This window comes from Anomaloglossus baeobatrachus, chromosome 2 (genome assembly GCF_048569485.1).
Source record: "Anomaloglossus baeobatrachus isolate aAnoBae1 chromosome 2, aAnoBae1.hap1, whole genome shotgun sequence".
NCBI lineage: Eukaryota > Metazoa > Chordata > Amphibia > Anura > Aromobatidae > Anomaloglossus > Anomaloglossus baeobatrachus.
This window is the reverse complement of record NC_134354.1, coordinates 128628063-128644806: the sequence shown is the minus strand read 5'-3', so window position 1 is coordinate 128644806 and position 16744 is coordinate 128628063. Positions and strand designations below refer to the sequence as shown.

Genomic DNA, 16744 nt, shown 5'->3' with positions numbered 1-16744 from the left:
GAAACCATTCAACATGAACAACATGTGTACACAAAAAAACAGGGGCGGGTGCTGGGTCTCCCAATTAGAGCTAGAAGAAAAGGAATTTACGGTAAGTAAACAAAATTCCCTTCTTCTTTGTCGCTCTATTGGGAGACCCAGACAATTGGGACGTCCAAAAGCAGTCCCTGGGTGGGTAAAATAATACCTCGTAAGAGAGCCGTAAAACGGCCTCTTCCTACAGGTGGGCAACCGCCGCCTGAAGGACTCGTCTACCTAGGCTGGCATCCGCCGAAGCATAGGTATGCACCTGATAGTGCTTCGTGAAAGTGTGCAGGCTCGACCAGGTAGCCGCCTGACACACCTGCTGAGCCGTAGCCTGGTGCCTCAAAGCCCAGGATGCGCCCACGGCTCTGGTAGAATGGGCCTTCAGCCCTGAGGGAACCGGAAGCCCAGCCGAACGGTAAGCTTCGATAATTGGCTCCTTGATCCACCGAGCCAGGGTTGATTTGGAAGCCTGTGACCCTTTACGCTGGCCAGCGACAAGGACAAAGAGTGCATCCGAGCGGCGCAGGGGCGCCGTACGAGAAATGTAGAGTCTGAGTGCTCTCACCAGATCTAACAAGTGCAAATCCTTTTCACATTGGTGAACTGGATGAGGATAAAAAGAAGGTAAGGAGATATCCTGATTGAGATGAAAGGGGGATACCACCTTAGGGAGAAATTCCGGAACCGGACGCAGAACCACCTTGTCCTGGTGAAACACCAGGAAGGGAGCTTTGCGTGACAGTGCAGCTAGCTCAGACACTCTGCGAAGTGAAGTGACTGCTACTAGAAAAACCACTTTCTGCGAAAGGCGTGAGAGAGAAATATCCCTCATTGGCTCGAATGGTGGTTTCTGAAGAACCATCAGCACCCTGTTCAGATCCCAGGGTTCTAACGGCCGCTTGTAAGGAGGGACGATGTGACAAACCCCCTGCAGGAACGTGCGTACCTGTGGAAGTCTGGCTAGGCGCTTCTGGAAAAACACAGAGAGCGCAGAGACTTGTCCCTTAAGGGAGCCGAGCGACAAACCCTTTTCCAGTCCAGATTGAAGGAAGGACAGAAAAGTGGGCAAGGCAAAAGGCCAGGGAGAAATACCCTGAGCAGAGCACCATGACAGGAAAATTTTCCACGTCCTGTGGTAGATCTTGGCGAACGTTGGTTTCCTAGCCTGTCTCATAGTGGCAATGACATCTTGAGATAATCCTGAAGACGCTAGGATCCAGGACTCAATGGCCACACAGTCAGGTTGAGGGCCGCAGAATTCAGATGGAAAAACGGCCCTTGAGATAGCAAGTCTGGTCGGTCTGGTAGTGCCCACGGTTGGCCGACCGTGAGATGCCACAGATCCGGGTACCACGACCGCCTCGGCCAGTCTGGAGCGACGAGGATGACGCGGCGGCAGTCGGCCCTGATCTTGCGTAACACTCTGGGCAACAGAGCCAGCGGAGGAAACACATAAGGGAGCTGAAACTGCGACCAATCCTGAACTAAGGCGTCTGCCGCCAGAGCTCTGGGATCTTGAGACCGTGCCATGAACGCCGGTACCTTGTTGTTGTGCCGTGACGCCATGAGGTCGACGTCCGGCACCCCCCAGCGGCAACAGATCTCCTGAAATACGTCCGGGTGAAGGGACCATTCCCCTGCATCCATGCCCTGGCGACTGAGATAATCTGCTTCCCAGTTTTCCACGCCTGGAATGTGAACTGCGGAGATGGTGGAGGCTGTGGCTTCCACCCACAGCAGAATCCGCCGGACTTCCTGGAAGGCTTGCCGACTGCGTGTGCCGCCTTGGTGGTTGATGTATGCCACCGCTGTGGAATTGTCTGACTGAATTATGATCTGCTTGCCTTCCAGCCACTGCTGGAACGCTTTCAGGGCAAGATACACTGCCCGTATTTCCAGAACATTGATCTGAAGCGAGGACTCTTGCTGCGTCCACGTACCCTGAGCCCTGTGGTGGAGAAAAACCGCTCCCCACCCTGACAGACTCGCGTCCGTCGTGACCACCTCCCAGGATGGGGGTAGGAAGGATTTCCCTTTCGATAATGAAGTGGGAAGAAGCCACCACCGAAGGGAAGCTTTGGTCGCCTGCGAGAGGGAGACGTTCCTGTCGAGGGACGTCGGCTTCCTGTCCCATTTGCGTAGGATGTCCCATTGAAGAGGACGCAGGTGAAACTGCGCGAAAGGAACTGCCTCCATTGCTGCCACCATCTTCCCCAGGAAGTGCATGAGGCGCCTCAAGGTGTGTGACCGACCTTGAAGGAGAGATTGTACCCCTGTCTGTAGTGACCGCTGCTTGATCAGCGGAAGCTTCACTATCGCTGAGAGGGTATGAAACTCCATGCCAAGGTATGTCAGCGATTGGGCCGGTGTCAGATTTGACTTTGGAAAATTGATGATCCACCCGAAACTCTGGAGAGTCTCCAGGGTAGCGTCGAGGCTGTGTTGGCATGCCTCTAGAGAGGGTGCCTTGATCAACAGATCGTCCAAGTACGGGATCACCGAGTGACCCTGAGAGTGGAGGACCGCTACTACAGTAGCCATAACCTTGGTGAAAACCCGTGGGGCTGTTGCCAGGCCGAACGGCAGTGCCACGAACTGCAGGTGTTCGTTCCCTATGGCGAAGCGCAAGAAGCGCTGGTGCTCTGGAGCAATCGGTACGTGGAGATAAGCATCTTTGATATCGATCGATGCAAGGAAATCTCCTTGGGACATTGAGGCGATGACGGAGCGGAGGGATTCCATCCGGAACCGCCTGGTCTTTACGTGTTTGTTGAGAAGTTTCAGGTCCAGGACAGGTCGGAAAGACCCGTCCTTCTTTGGGACCACAAACAAGTTGGAGTAAAAACCGTGGCCCTGTTGCTGAAGAGGAACAGGGACCACCACTCCTTCTGCCTTCAGAATGCCCAGCGGCTGCAGAAGAGCCTCGGCTCGCTCGGGAGGTGGGGATGACCTGAAGAATCGAGTCGGGGGACGAGAGGTGAACTCTATCTTGTAACCGTGAGACAGAATGTCTCTCACCCAACGGTCTTTTACCCGTGGCAGCCAGGTGTCGCAAAAGCGGGAGAGCCTGCCACCGACCGAGGATGCGGAGTGAGGATGCCGAAAGTCATGAGGAAGCCGCTTTGGTAGCGGCACCTCCGGTGGTCTGTTTAGGACGTGACTTAGACCGCCATGCATCAGAGTTCCTTTGATCTTTCTGAGGCCTTTTGGACGAGGAGAATTGGGACCTGCCCGCGCCCCGAAAGGACCGAAACCTCGACTGCCCCTTCCTCTGTTGGGGTATGTTCGGTTTGGGTTGGGGTAAGGATGTATCCTTTCCCTTGGATTGTTTGATGATTTCATCCAAACGCTCGCCAAACAATCGTTCGCCAGAAATTGGCAAACTGGTTAAGCGCTTTTTGGAAACAGAATCTGCCTTCCATTCCCGTAGCCACAAGGCCCTGCGGAGTACCACCGAATTGGCGGCTGCAACCGCCGTACGGCTCGCAGAGTCCAGGATAGCATTAATAGCGTAAGACGCAAATGCCGACGTCTGAGTGGTTATAGACGCCACCTGTGGCGCGGACGTGCGTGTGGCTGCGTCAATTTGCGCTTGACCTGCTGAGATAGCTTGTAGCGCCCATACGGCTGCGAATGCTGGAGCAAAAGACGCGGCGATAGCTTCATAGTTGGATTTCAACCAGAGCTCCATCTGCCTGTCAGTGGCATCTTTGAGTGAAGCCCCATCTTCCACTGCAAGTATGGATCTAGCTGCCAGTCTGGAGATTGGAGGATCCACTTTGGGACACTGAGTCCACCCCTTGACCACGTCAGGGGGAAAGGGATAACGTGCATCCTTAAGGCGCTTAGAAAAACGCTTATCTGGACAAGCATGGTGATTCTGGACTGCCTCTCTGAAATCAGAGTGGTCCAGAAACATACTCGGTGTACGCTTGGGAAACCTGAAACGGAATTTCTCCTGCTGGGAAGCCGACTCCACCGCCAGAGGAGCTGAGGGAGAAATATCCAACATACGATTGATGGACGCAATAAGGTCGTTCACTATGGCGTCCCCGTCCGGAGTATCAAGATTGAGAGCGGCCTCAGGATCAGAATCCTGATCAGCTACTTCCGCGTCATCAACCAGCGATCCCCCTCGCTGAGACCCTGAACAATATGATGATGTCGAGGGAAAATCTAAGCAAGCTCGCTTAGTCGGTCTGGGGCTGGGGTCTGTGTCAGAACCCTCAGCTTGGGATCCATGAGATACCCCGGGAGGACATTGTTGGTCCAGCTGAGGTGGGCCAGGGAAAAAAGAATCAACAGAGTCCCTGTGCTGAGATACCGGTCTGGACTGCAAGGCTTCCAGTATCTTAGCCATAGTCTCAGAGAGTTTTGCAAACTCCGTCCCTGTCACCTGAACAGTGTTAGCAGGTGGCTCCCCCTGGGCCCCCCCTAGCAGAGGCTCTGGCTGAGTAAGTGCCACAGGGGCCGAACAGTGCCTACAATGAGGGTCAGTGGAACCTGCCGGTAGCGGGGTCGTACATGCGGCGCAGGCAACATAATAAGCCTGTGTTTTGGCACCCCTGCCTTTCGTGGGTGCCATGCTATTATCTTCTCTGCGCAACACAATAGGGTATATAGCCAGAAATCAACTGTGCACTATACGGTGTAAAATAAACATATAATGTTACACTACTGCACAATGGGGCTAGCACCACAGGTGCTGCTTACCACCCGCTTAAAGCGGTTGTGCGGTCACCAGAGTCCCTGCCTGGGTCTCCCAGATTTTGTCCCCCTCTGCAGCGTCCGAGGAGCTGACAGGAATGCGTCCTGAGGAGAGGAGAGAGCCGTGGGCGTGACCCAGAAAGAGCGGGAACTGGTGCCTGCACTGTGCACAGTGAGGGGAGTGGAGTATGCAAAGCATGCTCCAGCCCTCAGTGCTGCTCGTTCTGTGCAGCGTCCCGCCCTTGTCTGCCTGTCAGGGCTGTGGGCGGGAGGAAAGGAAACTAGGCCGCAAAAAGTCGGGGACTCTAGTAATAAACGCGGCCGCCGTAAAAGCGCGGCCGGCGTGGAAGTCCCCGGCGCACTACAAATCCCAGCCGCGCCGCAGTGTTTCCATGGCAGCGGCGGTCAGTGCGGCAGTTCCTATACATAAACACACTCAGGAACGCTGAGTGTGTAATGGCACATATTAACCCGGTCAGCGCCGCGGTCCCCGGTGCACTAGCACACCCAGCAAAGCTGGAGTGTTGCTGTGCGCGGTCCCCACGGGGACACAGAGTACCTCCAAGTAGCAGGGCCATGTCCCTGAACGATACCCGGCTCCTATCCAGCAGGCTCCACAGGAGTTGTGGATGAAGCACGGTCTCCTGTGCCTGGAGACCGATAGGATCCCACTTCCACCAGAGCCCTGAGGGGGATGGGGAAGGAAAACAGCATGTGGGCTCCAGCCTCCGTACCCGCAATGGATACCTCAACCTTAACAACACCGCCGACAAGAGTGGGGTGAGAAGGGAGCATGCTGGGGGCCCTATATGGGCCCACTTTTCTTCCATAAGACATGGTCAGCAGCTGCTGCTGACCAATCTGTGGAGCTGTGCGTGCGTGTCTGACCTCCTTCGCACAAAGCAAAAAACTGAGGAGCCCGTGGGAGCACGGGGGGTGTATAGGCAGAAGGGGAGGGGCTTAACACTTTTTAGTGTAATACTTTGTGCGGCCTCCGGAGGCATAGCCTATACACCCAATTGTCTGGGTCTCCCAATAGAGCCACAAAGAAAGTGTAAAATAAGGGTCACTGCTGATATTTCCCTTGTCTTAACACTTTGCTTTCTTTATATTTTAAGTAACCAAAGAAAAGCTTTCCTGGGAGTTACCCGATGTGTGCTGGCGATGCGGGGCACAGGGAGGTACCATGTCATACTTGTGGTGGTCGTTCATGGGTTTGACAGCCTTCTGGGATGGTGTCCTGAGAATCACCCAGGAGGTCTCGGGGATTGCGGTACATAGACAACCAGAGGCTGTCCTGTTATACATGTTCCCTATGCCTAAAAAAGCTTATGAAAAAGTCCCTGCTCAGACACCTACTACCAAAACGATTATCCCTCGTGATTGAAAATCACCGGATCCTCCAACACTGGAGGAATGGATCGGGGAAGTAGATGTAATTTACTAGATGGAGAGGGTGTTGGCTCAGTCTCGAGATGAAGTTTCCTCTACAGCTTCAAAGTGGTTCCACTGGGAATCCTTCTTAACCGAGCAGTTCTGGGTGCATATTGCTCATCCCTGCCTAACCGTCCCTGTATACACTAGCATAGATAAAGAGATCTTTAGAAAAGTATTTCTAAAGATGTTATCTTATGCTAATGAGTGCGGGGACTAGTCCCAAGGGTGCTTCTTCCCTTAGCTAGTCGGCCCACATAGCACGCTAGCATACCCCTGTGGGCGTACTGACATGCTAAGAATACACAGCGACGCCGCACATACCTCACTGTTCATGGCGGCCAGCGGAGGATGGATGCGCAGTGCCCATGATCCGGAGTACCTGAGGCTTCAGATCATGTGCACTAAACTGATACCAGGTGTAAGCTTCTCAGTTTCAGTGAGGTACAGTGCACATGACCGGAAGTGCTGAGGACTCCGAATCATGCCCAGTGCACATGCATCCTCCAACGGCCGCCATGAACAGTGAAGTATGTGCAGCGTCACTGCACATTCATTAGCATGTTAGTACGCCCACAGGGTTGTTTTAGCATACTATGCAGCCCGACTAGCTAAGGGGAGAAACGCCCTCGGGACTAGTCCCAGCGCTCATTAGCATAAGATAAAAGATCTTTAGAAATACTTTTTCTAAAGATCTCTTTATCTATGTTAGTGTATATGCAGGAATTACTAATATGCACCCATATTGGTTCTGGGTGCATATTGCACCTGACAGAATCCCTTTAATTATCAGTCTCTTTGACGGATGTCATAATCAGTGCTTACATAATCTCCTCTTTTTCTGTTGTATAACCAATATCAATATGATGTACTCGAGTTATAATCTTTTCTCGTTTTTTATATGTTAAAACCAATAAAACGTTGAAATATAAAAGCTTTCCTGAACAGTCACAATAAGGCATCATCAGCTTTGTTTCTCTTGTAAAACGTTACTACTATTTTAGTTCAATACTCACCGAAAGGATGAGGCGGTATTTAAAGTTGGGAAACTCTTTGTCACACTTCTCACAGCGGTAAAGTCCATTGTGCTGGTCAATCACCTTTTTATTGCAGTCTTGAGAAGGGCATGCCTGATACAGGCAGTTCTCTTTCCGTAGGTAGACAATTGTCGCCACGCTGGTAAAATAATCTGCCTAAAAAGAGATAAACTTATTCAATGTGACCAATATATTACTTCTGTAATGCTTTGCGCTATACTAAGGCTTTGTCCAAAAACAGGCCCTATGTTTAGTGATAGGCGGTGTTTTTTTATGCAGATTTGGTGCAGATTATGGCCCAAATCTGCATGTCTATTGGCATGCCTGTAAAGTCAATGAGAACTGAGCACCAAATCTACAACGTACGCACTTATCCTTAAAGTGTAACGGTTTTAATATTTATTACATAACTCAATAGTACACGTGAAAATAAGCAACTTTGTAATGAAGGGAATTTTGTTTACTTACCGTAAATTCCTTTTCTTCTAGCTCCAATTGGGAGACCCAGACAATTGGGTGTATAGCTATGCCTCCGGAGGCCACACAAAGTATCACACTAAAAGTGTAAAGCCCCTCCCCTTCTGCCTATACACCCCCCGTGCTCACGGGCTCCTCAGTTTTGGTGCAAAAGCAAGAAGGAGGAAAAAATTATAATTGGTTTAAAGTAACTTCAATCCGAAGGAATATCGGAGAACTGAAACCATTCAACATGAACAACATGTGTACACAAAAAACAGGGGCGGGTGCTGGGTCTCCCAATTGGAGCTAGAAGAAAAGGAATTTACGGTAAGAAAACAAAATTCCCTTCTTACCATTTGATGACTGGACTACAGATGAGCGAACCTGAGGTTTCATGTTCGGGTTCGGAAACCGACTTAAAAAAAAAAAAAGCAGAGTTCAGGTTCGCAGCTCGAGTGAGTTCCGAGTGCAAACCACTCAAGTGAGCAGCGCTGTGCGTGGGTATGAGTGACACAAAATAAAATTTGAAAACCTCGCCCGCCCTCCCCCGGAAGTGTTCTTATGGCTGGCAACATGTGGCTGGAGCCACAAAATGACCAATTATCGGCTTCCTTTTAGGTTCAGATCATGTCCGGGTCAAAAAACGAGCTTTTTTTTTTAAGGTGCAAATGTGCCCTCCGAACCGAACTTCCAAAGGTCTGCTCATCTCTGGACTGGACTATTTTCCTAGGAATGACCAGGATTACTTTATTTCTTTTTCTCAAATTGTTCAAATATATTTTTCCTTTTCTTTGTCGCTCCATTGGGAGACCCAGACAATTGGGTCTGAAAACCATGAACCCAGAACAATTCAACATGAACAACATGTGTACACAAAAGAACAACAGCCCGAAGGGAACAGGGGCGGGTGCTGGGTCTCCCAATAGGAGCTAGAAGAAAAGGAATTTACGGTAAGTAAACAAAATTCCCTTCTTCTTTGTCGCTCCATTGGGAGACCCAGACAATTGGGACGTCCAAAAGCAGTCCCTGGGTGGGTAAATAATACCTCATAATAGAGCCGTAACCGGCTCCGTCCTACAGGTGGGCAACCGCCGCCTGAAGGACTCGCCTACCTAGGCTGGCATCTGCCGAAGCATAGGTATGCACCTGATAGTGTTTCGTGAAAGTGTGCAGGCTCGACCAGGTAGCCGCCTGACACACCTGCTGAGCCGTAGCCTGGTGCCGCAAAGCCCAGGACGCTCCCACGGCCCTGGTAGAATGGGCCTTCAGCCCTGAGGGAACCGGAAGCCCGATAAGCCTCGAGAATTGGTTCCTTGATCCACCGAGCCAGGGTTGACTTGGAAGCTTGTGTCCCTTTACGCTGGCCAGCGACAAGGACAAAGAGTGCATCCGAGCGGCGCAGGGGCGCCGTACGAGAAATGTAGAATCTGAGTGCTCTCACCAGATCTAACAAGTGCAAATCCTTTTCACATTGGTGAACTGGATGAGGACAAAAAGAGGGTAAGGAGATATCCTGATTGAGATGAAAGGGGGATACCACCTTAGGGAGAAATTCCGGAACCGGACGCAGCACCACCTTGTCCTGGTGAAACACCAGGAAGGGGGCTTTGCATGACAGCGCTGCTAGCTCAGACACTCTCCGAAGCGAAGTGACTGCTACTAGGAAGGCCACTTTCTGCGAAAGGCGTGAGAGAGAGATATCCCTCATTGGCTCGAAAGGTGGTTTCTGAAGAACCATCAGCACCCTGTTCAGATCCCAGGGTTCTAACGGACGCTTGTAAGGAGGTACGATGTGACAAACCCCCTGCAGGAACGTGCGAACCTGTGGAAGTCTGGCTAGGCGCTTCTGAAAAAAGACAGAGAGCGCAGAGACTTGTCCCTTAAGGGAGCCTAGTGACAAACCCTTTTCTAATCCGGATTGAAGGAAGGACAGAAAAGTGGGCAAGGTAAACGGCCAGGGAGAAACACCCTGAGCAGAGCACCATGACAGGAAAATTTTCCACGTCCTGTGGTAGATCTTGGCGGACGTTGGTTTCCTAGCCTGTCTCATGGTGGCAATGACCTCTTGAGATAATCCTGAAGACGCTAGGATCCAGGACTCAATGGCCACACAGTCAGGTTCAGGGCCACGGAATTCAGATGGAAAAACGGCCCTTGAGACAGCAAGTCTGGTCGGTCTGGTAGTACCCACGGTTGGCCGACCGTGAGATGCCACAGATCCGGGTACCACGACCTCCTCGGCCAGTCTGGAGCGACGAGGATGGCGCGGCGGCAGTCGGCCCTGATCTTGCGTAACACTCTGGGCAACAGTGCCAGAGGAGGAAACACATAAGGGAGTTGAAACTGCGACCAATCCTGAACTAAGGCGTCTGCCGCCAGAGCTCTGTGATCTTGAGACCGTGCCATGAACGTCGGGACCTTGTTGTTGTGCCGGGACGCCATTAGGTCGACATCCGGCATGCCCCAGCGGCAACAGATCTCCTGAAACACGTCCGGGTGAAGGGACCATTCCCCTGCATCCATGCCCTGGCGACTGAGAAAGTCTGCTTCCCAGTTTTCTACGCCCGGGATGTGAACTGCGGATATGGTCGAGGCTGTGGCTTCCACCCACAGCAGAATCCGCCGAACTTCCTGGAAGGCTTGCCGACTGCGTGTTCCGCCTTGGTGGTTGATGTATGCCACCGCTGTGGAGTTGTCCGACTGAATTCGGATCTGTTTGCCTTCCAGCCACGGCTGGAACGCTTTTAGGGCAAGATATACTGCCCTTATCTCCAGAACATTGATCTGAAGGGAGGACTCTGTCTGAGTCCAAGTCCCCTGAGCCCTGTGGTGGAGAAAGACCGCTCCCCACCCTGATAGGCTCGCGTCCGTCGTGACCACAGCCCAGTATGGGGGCAGGAAGGATTTCCCCTCCGACAGAGAAGTGGGAAGAAGCCACCACTGAAGGGAAGCTTTGGCTGCCCGAGAAAGGGAGACGTTCCTGTTGAGGGACGTCGACTTCCTGTCCCATTTGCGGAGAATGTCCCATTGAAGTGGGCGCAGATGAAACTGCGCAAAAGGAACTGCCTCCATTGCTGCCACCATCTTCCCTAGGAAGTGCATGAGGCGCCTCAGGGGGTGTGACTGACCATGAAGGAGAGATTGCACCCCTGTCTGTAGTGAACGCTGTTTGTTCAGCGGAAGCTTCACTATCGCTGAGAGAGTATGAAACTCCATGCCAAGATATGTCAGTGATTGGGCCGGTGTCAGATTTGACTTTGGAAAATTGATGATCCACCCGAAACTCTGGAGAGTTTCCAGAGCAATGTTCAGGCTGTGTTGGCATGCCCCTTGAGAGGGTGCCTTGACAAGTAGATTGTCTAAGTAAGGGATCACCGAGTGTCCCTGAGAGTGTAGGATTGCCACCACTGTTGCCATGACCTTGGTGAAGACCCGTGGGGCTGTTGCCAGGCCAAAAGGTAGTGCCACGAACTGAAGGTGTTCGTCCCCTATGGCGAAGTGCAGGAAGCGCTGATGCTCTGGTGCAATCGGTACGTGGAGATAAGCATCTTTGATGTCTATTGATGCCAGGAAATCTCCTTGGGACATTGAGGCGATGACGGAGCGGAGCGATTCCATCCGGAACCGCCTGGTTTTCACATGCTTGTTGAGCAGCTTTAGGTCCAGAACGGGACGGAAGGATCCGTCCTTTTTTGGCACCACGAACAAGTTGGAGTAAAAACCGTGACCCCGTTGCTGAAGAGGAACCGGGATCACCACTCCTTCCTCCTTCAGGGTGCCCACCGCCTGCATAAGAGCCTCGGCTCTGTCGGGGGGTGGAGATGTTCTGAAGAAACGAGTCGGAGGACGAGAGTTGAACTCTATCCTGTAACCGTGAGATAGAATGTCTCTCACCCATCGGTCTTTTACTTGTGGCAGCCAGGCGTCGCAAAAGCGGGAGAGCCTGCCACCGACCGAGGATGCGGTTTGAGGAGGCCGAAAGTCATGAGGAGGCCGCTTTGGGAGCGGTTCCTCCGGCGGTCTTCTTAGGACGTGACTTAGACCGCCATGCATCGGAGTTCCTCTGATCTTTCTGAGGCCTTTTGGACGAGGAAAATTGAGATCTGCCCGCGGTCCGAAAGGACCGAAACCTCGATTGTACCTTCCGTGGTTGAGGTCTGTTTGGTTTGGACTGGGGTAAGGATGAATCCTTTCCCTTGGATTGTTTAATGATTTCATCCAATCGCTCACCAAACAAGCGGTCGCCAGCCAATGGCAAACCGGTTAAGAACTTTTTGGAAGCAGAGTCTGCCTTCCATTCACGTAGCCACATGGCCCTGCGGAGTACCACCGAGTTGGCGGATGCCACCGCCGTACGGCTCGCAGAGTCCAGGATAGCATTAATGGCGTAGGACGCAAACGCCGACGCCTGATTGGTTAAGGACACCACTTGCGGGGCAGATGTACGTGTTACTGCATTAATCTGCGCCTGACAAGCTGAGATAGCTTGGAGTGCCCATACGGCAGCGAATGCTGGGGCAAAAGACGCGCCTATAGCTTCATAGATGGATTTCAACCATAGTTCCATCTGTCTGTCAGTGGCATCTTTGAGTGAAGCCCCATCTTCCACTGCAACTATGGATCTAGCCGCCAGTCTGGAGATTGGAGGATCCACCTTAGGACACTGAGTCCAGCCCTTGACAACCTCGGGGGGGAAGGGATAACGTGTGTCCTTAAGACGCTTGGAAAAACGCTTGTCTGGACAGTCTCGGTTTTTCTGGATTGCCTCTCTGAAGTCAGAGTGATCCAGAAACATATTTAATGTACGCTTTGGAAACCTGAAACGGAATTTCTCCTGAGAAGCAGACTCCTCAATTGTAGGAGCTGGGGGAGAAATATCCAACACCTGATTGATGGTCGCTATAAGGTTATTCACTACTGCGTCACCTTCAGGCGTATCTAGGTTGAGAGCGGCTTCAGGATCAGAATCCTGATCTGATACCTCCGCTTCATCCTCCAGAGAGTCCCCCTGCTGGGACCCTGAACAGTGTGATGAGGTGGAGGGAATTTCCCAGCGGCCCCGCTTGGTCGGCCTGGGACTGCGGTCCGTGTCAGAGACCTCACCCTGGGACCTATGGGATACCCCAGGGGCACTTTGCTGTTCCAATTGAGGGGGACCAGGGGTCAAGGATTGGATAGAGCCCGGGGCCTGAATCACCGGTCTGGACTGCAATGCTTCCAGTATTTTAGCAGACCATTTATCCATAGTCTCAGACAGTTTGTCAGCAAAGGCTGCAAACTCCGTCCCTGTCACCTGGACAGTGGTAGCAGGTGGATCCACCTGGGCCACCAGTCGCAGAGGCTCCGGCTGAGTAAGTGCCACAGGGGCCGAGCATTGCACACAATGAGGGTCAGTGGAACCTGCCGGTAGTACAGCTGTACATGAGGTACAAGTTGCAAAGTACGCCTGTGCTTTGGCACCCTTGCTTTTTGCAGATGACATGTTGTCTGCTCTGAGAACAACCAGGAGGGTATATAGCCAAAAATCAACAGAGCGACCGTACAGTGCAATGTATAGCCTATAAGCCTATATATATATATATATACACTTCGGTACTCAGTGGGGCCAGCACCATAGGTGCTGCTTACCGACCGCTCAAGCAGTTGTGTGGTCACCGGATTCCCTGCTTGGGTCTCCCTGTGTTGTCTCTCCTCTCCAGCGTCTGAATCGCTGACAGGAATGGCTGTCGGCGTTCTGTGGGGAGGAGGAGATCGTGGGCGTGCCCAAGAAAAGTGCGGGAATCCAGTGCCCCACTGTACTGAGTGAGGAGGGAGGAGGATACTAATGTATGCTCCAGCCCTCCGCTGACGATCCGTGCAGCGTCCCGCCCCTTCCCTGACTGGCAGGCCTGTGGGCGGGAATAAACGACACTAGGCCGCAGAAGCCGGGGACTAAAGTTATAAGCGCGGCCGGCAATAAGCGCGGCCGCGCGGTAGTCCCCCGGCGCACAAACACACCCAGCAGTGCTGGAAAGTGTCTGGCACAAGCGCTCCATGTCCGGCGCACTAACACACCCAGCCGTGCTGGAAAGTGTCTGGCACAAGCGCTCCATGTCCGGCGCACTAACACACCCAGCAGTGCTGTAATGTGTCTGGCACCAGCGCTCCATGCGCGGTCCCCACGGGGACACAGAGTACCTCATAGTAGCAGGGCTTTGTCCCTGACGATACTCAGCTCCTATCCTGCAGATTCCCAGGGGCTGCGGAGGGAGCACGGTCACAGTGCCTAGAGACCGATCCTGGATCCCACTTCACCCAGAGCCCTAAGGGATGGGGAAGGAAAACAGCATGTGGCTCCTGCCTGTGTACCCGCAATGGGTACCTCAACCTTAACAACACCGCCGACAAAGTGGGGTGAGAAGGGAGCATGCTGGGGGCCCTGTTATGGGCCCTCTTTTCTTCCATCCGACCTGGTCAGCAGCTGCTGCCGACCAAGCTGTGGAGCTATGCGTGGATGTCTGCCTCCTTCGCACAAAGCATAAAAACTGAGGAGCCCGTGAGCACGGGGGGTGTATAGGCAGAAGGGGAGGGGCTTTACACTTTTAGTGTGATACTTTGTGTGGCCTCCGGAGGCATAGCTATACACCCAATTGTCTGGGTCTCCCAATGGAGCGACAAAGAAATATCTTATCTAGATATCAGCACCAGCTGCCATCTCAGTAATGGGAAAGTCTTCCCCCGAATACAGATTTTTACCTTAAAATTGAGAATTTTGATAATGACTTATCAATTCTGGCAGAGAAAGGAGGAGATTCCTGATAAGATATATTACACAGTTGCTTATTTTCATGTGTACTATTGATTTATGACATTATAACGAAGGTTACGCTTTAAGAGATTATACATGCAGGTTTATCGATATAGTCACCTGAATAAAGCCAAACCTCTGCCCGACTGTTGCAGATTTGCATACCTCTTCCTAAAGTAGTATATTGTAAAGCTGAGAAAAAGGAGCGCAAATAGGGTCTTACCAGATATAGATTAGCAATATGTACAATATTACACTCCTCTAATGGGGTTGTGTAAGTCACAACCCCAATAATGGCTTGTAAAGAAATGGCGGCTGCCGCAGCCCCACGAGTGTTGGTAGACGGTGCTGGAGAGGAAAAGCGGGGTTAATGCCGTGCTGCAGAATGAAGACATTGTTGATTATTAATAATTTCTTTGTCACTCCATTGGGAGACCCAGACAATTGGGTGTATAGCTTCTGCCTCCGGAGGCCACACAAAGTATTACACTTAAAAGTGTAAACCCCTCCCCCTCTGCCTATACACCCCCCCGTGCATCACGGGCTCCTCAGTTTTTATGCTTTGTGTTGAAGGAGGCACACATGCACGCAAGCTCCACAATTTAGTCAGCAGCAGCTGCTGATTTTATCGGATGGAAGAAAAGAGGGCCCATAACAGGGCCCCTGGCATGCTCCCTTCTCACCCCATTCTGGTCGGCGGTGCTGTTAAGGTTGAGGTACCCATTGCGGGTACACAGGCAGGAGCCACATGCCGTTTTCCTTCCCCATCCCTTAGGGGCTCTGGGTGAAGTGGGATCCTAATCGGTCACCAGGCACTGGGACCGTGCTCCCTCCGCAGCCCCTGGGGGAATCTGCTGGACAGGAGACCGGGTATCGTCAGGGACAGGCCCTGCTCCTCTGAGGTACTCTGTGTCCCCTTGGGGACGGCGCATAGAGCGCCTGTCTAATGGACGCTGCAGCAGTTGCTGGTTGTGTTAGTGCGCCGGGACTACCGCGCTGACCGCGCTTGTTTGCCGGCCGCGCTTATAACTTTAGTCCCCGGCTTTTGCGGCCTAGTACCGCATATTCCCGCCCCCAGGCCTGCCAGTCAGGGGTAAGGGCGGGACGCTGCACTGGACGTTAGCGCTGAGGGCTGGAGCATACTTTGTATCCTCCTCCCCCTCACTGAGCACCGTGGGGCACCAGATTCCCGCACTTTCTGAGGCACGCCCACTGCTCCCTCCTCCTCTCAGAACGCTGGCAGCCATTCCTATCAGCACTTCTGACGCTGGGGAACTTCAGAGATGAGCTCCAACAGCTCTGGGAGGCCCAGGCAGGGAATCTGGTGATCACACAAACGCTGAGGGCGGTCGGTAAGCAGCACCTGTTACTAGGTGCTTGCCCCCCTGGGTGCTGAAGTGTATATTTATATGCTTATATTGTATACATTTACGCTGTACGGCCGCACTACTGCTTTGGCTATATACCCTCTCTGATTGCTCTAAGAGGAGACAACAGCATGTCGTCCGCAAAAAGCAAGGGTGCCAAGGCACAGGCTTACTTTGCAACCTGTACCTCATGTGCGGCTATGCTACCTGCAGGTTCCACCTACTCTCATTGTGTGCAATGCTCGGCCCCTGTGACACTCACTCAGCCGGAGCCTCTGCCACTGGTGGGGCCCTCGGCCCAGGTGGAACCACCTGCTGCCACTGTCCAGGTGACAGGGACAGAGTTTGCAGTATTCGCTGACAAACTTTCTGAGTCTATGGATAAATGGTCTGCTAAGATACTAGAAGCTTTGCAGTCCAGACCTGTAACACAAGCCCCGGGCACTGTTGTACCTTTTCCATCAGACCCCCCTCGGTCGGCGCAGCAAAGTGCTCCTGGGGCGACTCATAGGTCCCACGGTGAGGACTCCGACACGGACCGCAGTCCCAGACCGGCTAAGCGGGCTCGCAGGGAGCTTCCCTCGACTTCATCACAGTGTTCAGGGTCTCAGCATGAGGACTCTCTGGATGATGAAACGGAGGTGGCAGATCAGGGCTCTGATTCTGACGCCGCTCTCAACCTTGATACACCTGAAGGGGATGCCATAGTGAACGACCTTATAGCGTCCTTCAATCAGGTGTTGGATCTTTCTCCTCCAACTCCTCAGATTGAGGAGTCAGCTTCTCAGCAGGAGAAGTTCCATTTTAGGTTTCCCAAACGTACACGGAGTGCGTTTCTTGATCACTCCGACTTCAAAGATACAGTCCAGAAACACCAGGCTTATCCAGATAAGCGCTTTACTAAGCGCCTTAATGACACACGTTAT

The 16744-nt window shown here is 52.5% G+C and overlaps 1 protein-coding gene across 1 annotated transcript in view; it reads right to left on the bottom strand.

The window, feature by feature from the left end:
• RPA1 (replication protein A1) overlaps positions 1 to 16744 on the bottom strand; it is a 134458-nt gene that overhangs the window by 29844 nt on the left and 87870 nt on the right. The window contains exon 14 of the mRNA XM_075335336.1: positions 7185 to 7361. Coding sequence (XP_075191451.1) covers positions 7185 to 7361 — 177 coding nt within the window. The remainder of the gene's footprint in view (positions 1 to 7184; positions 7362 to 16744) is intronic.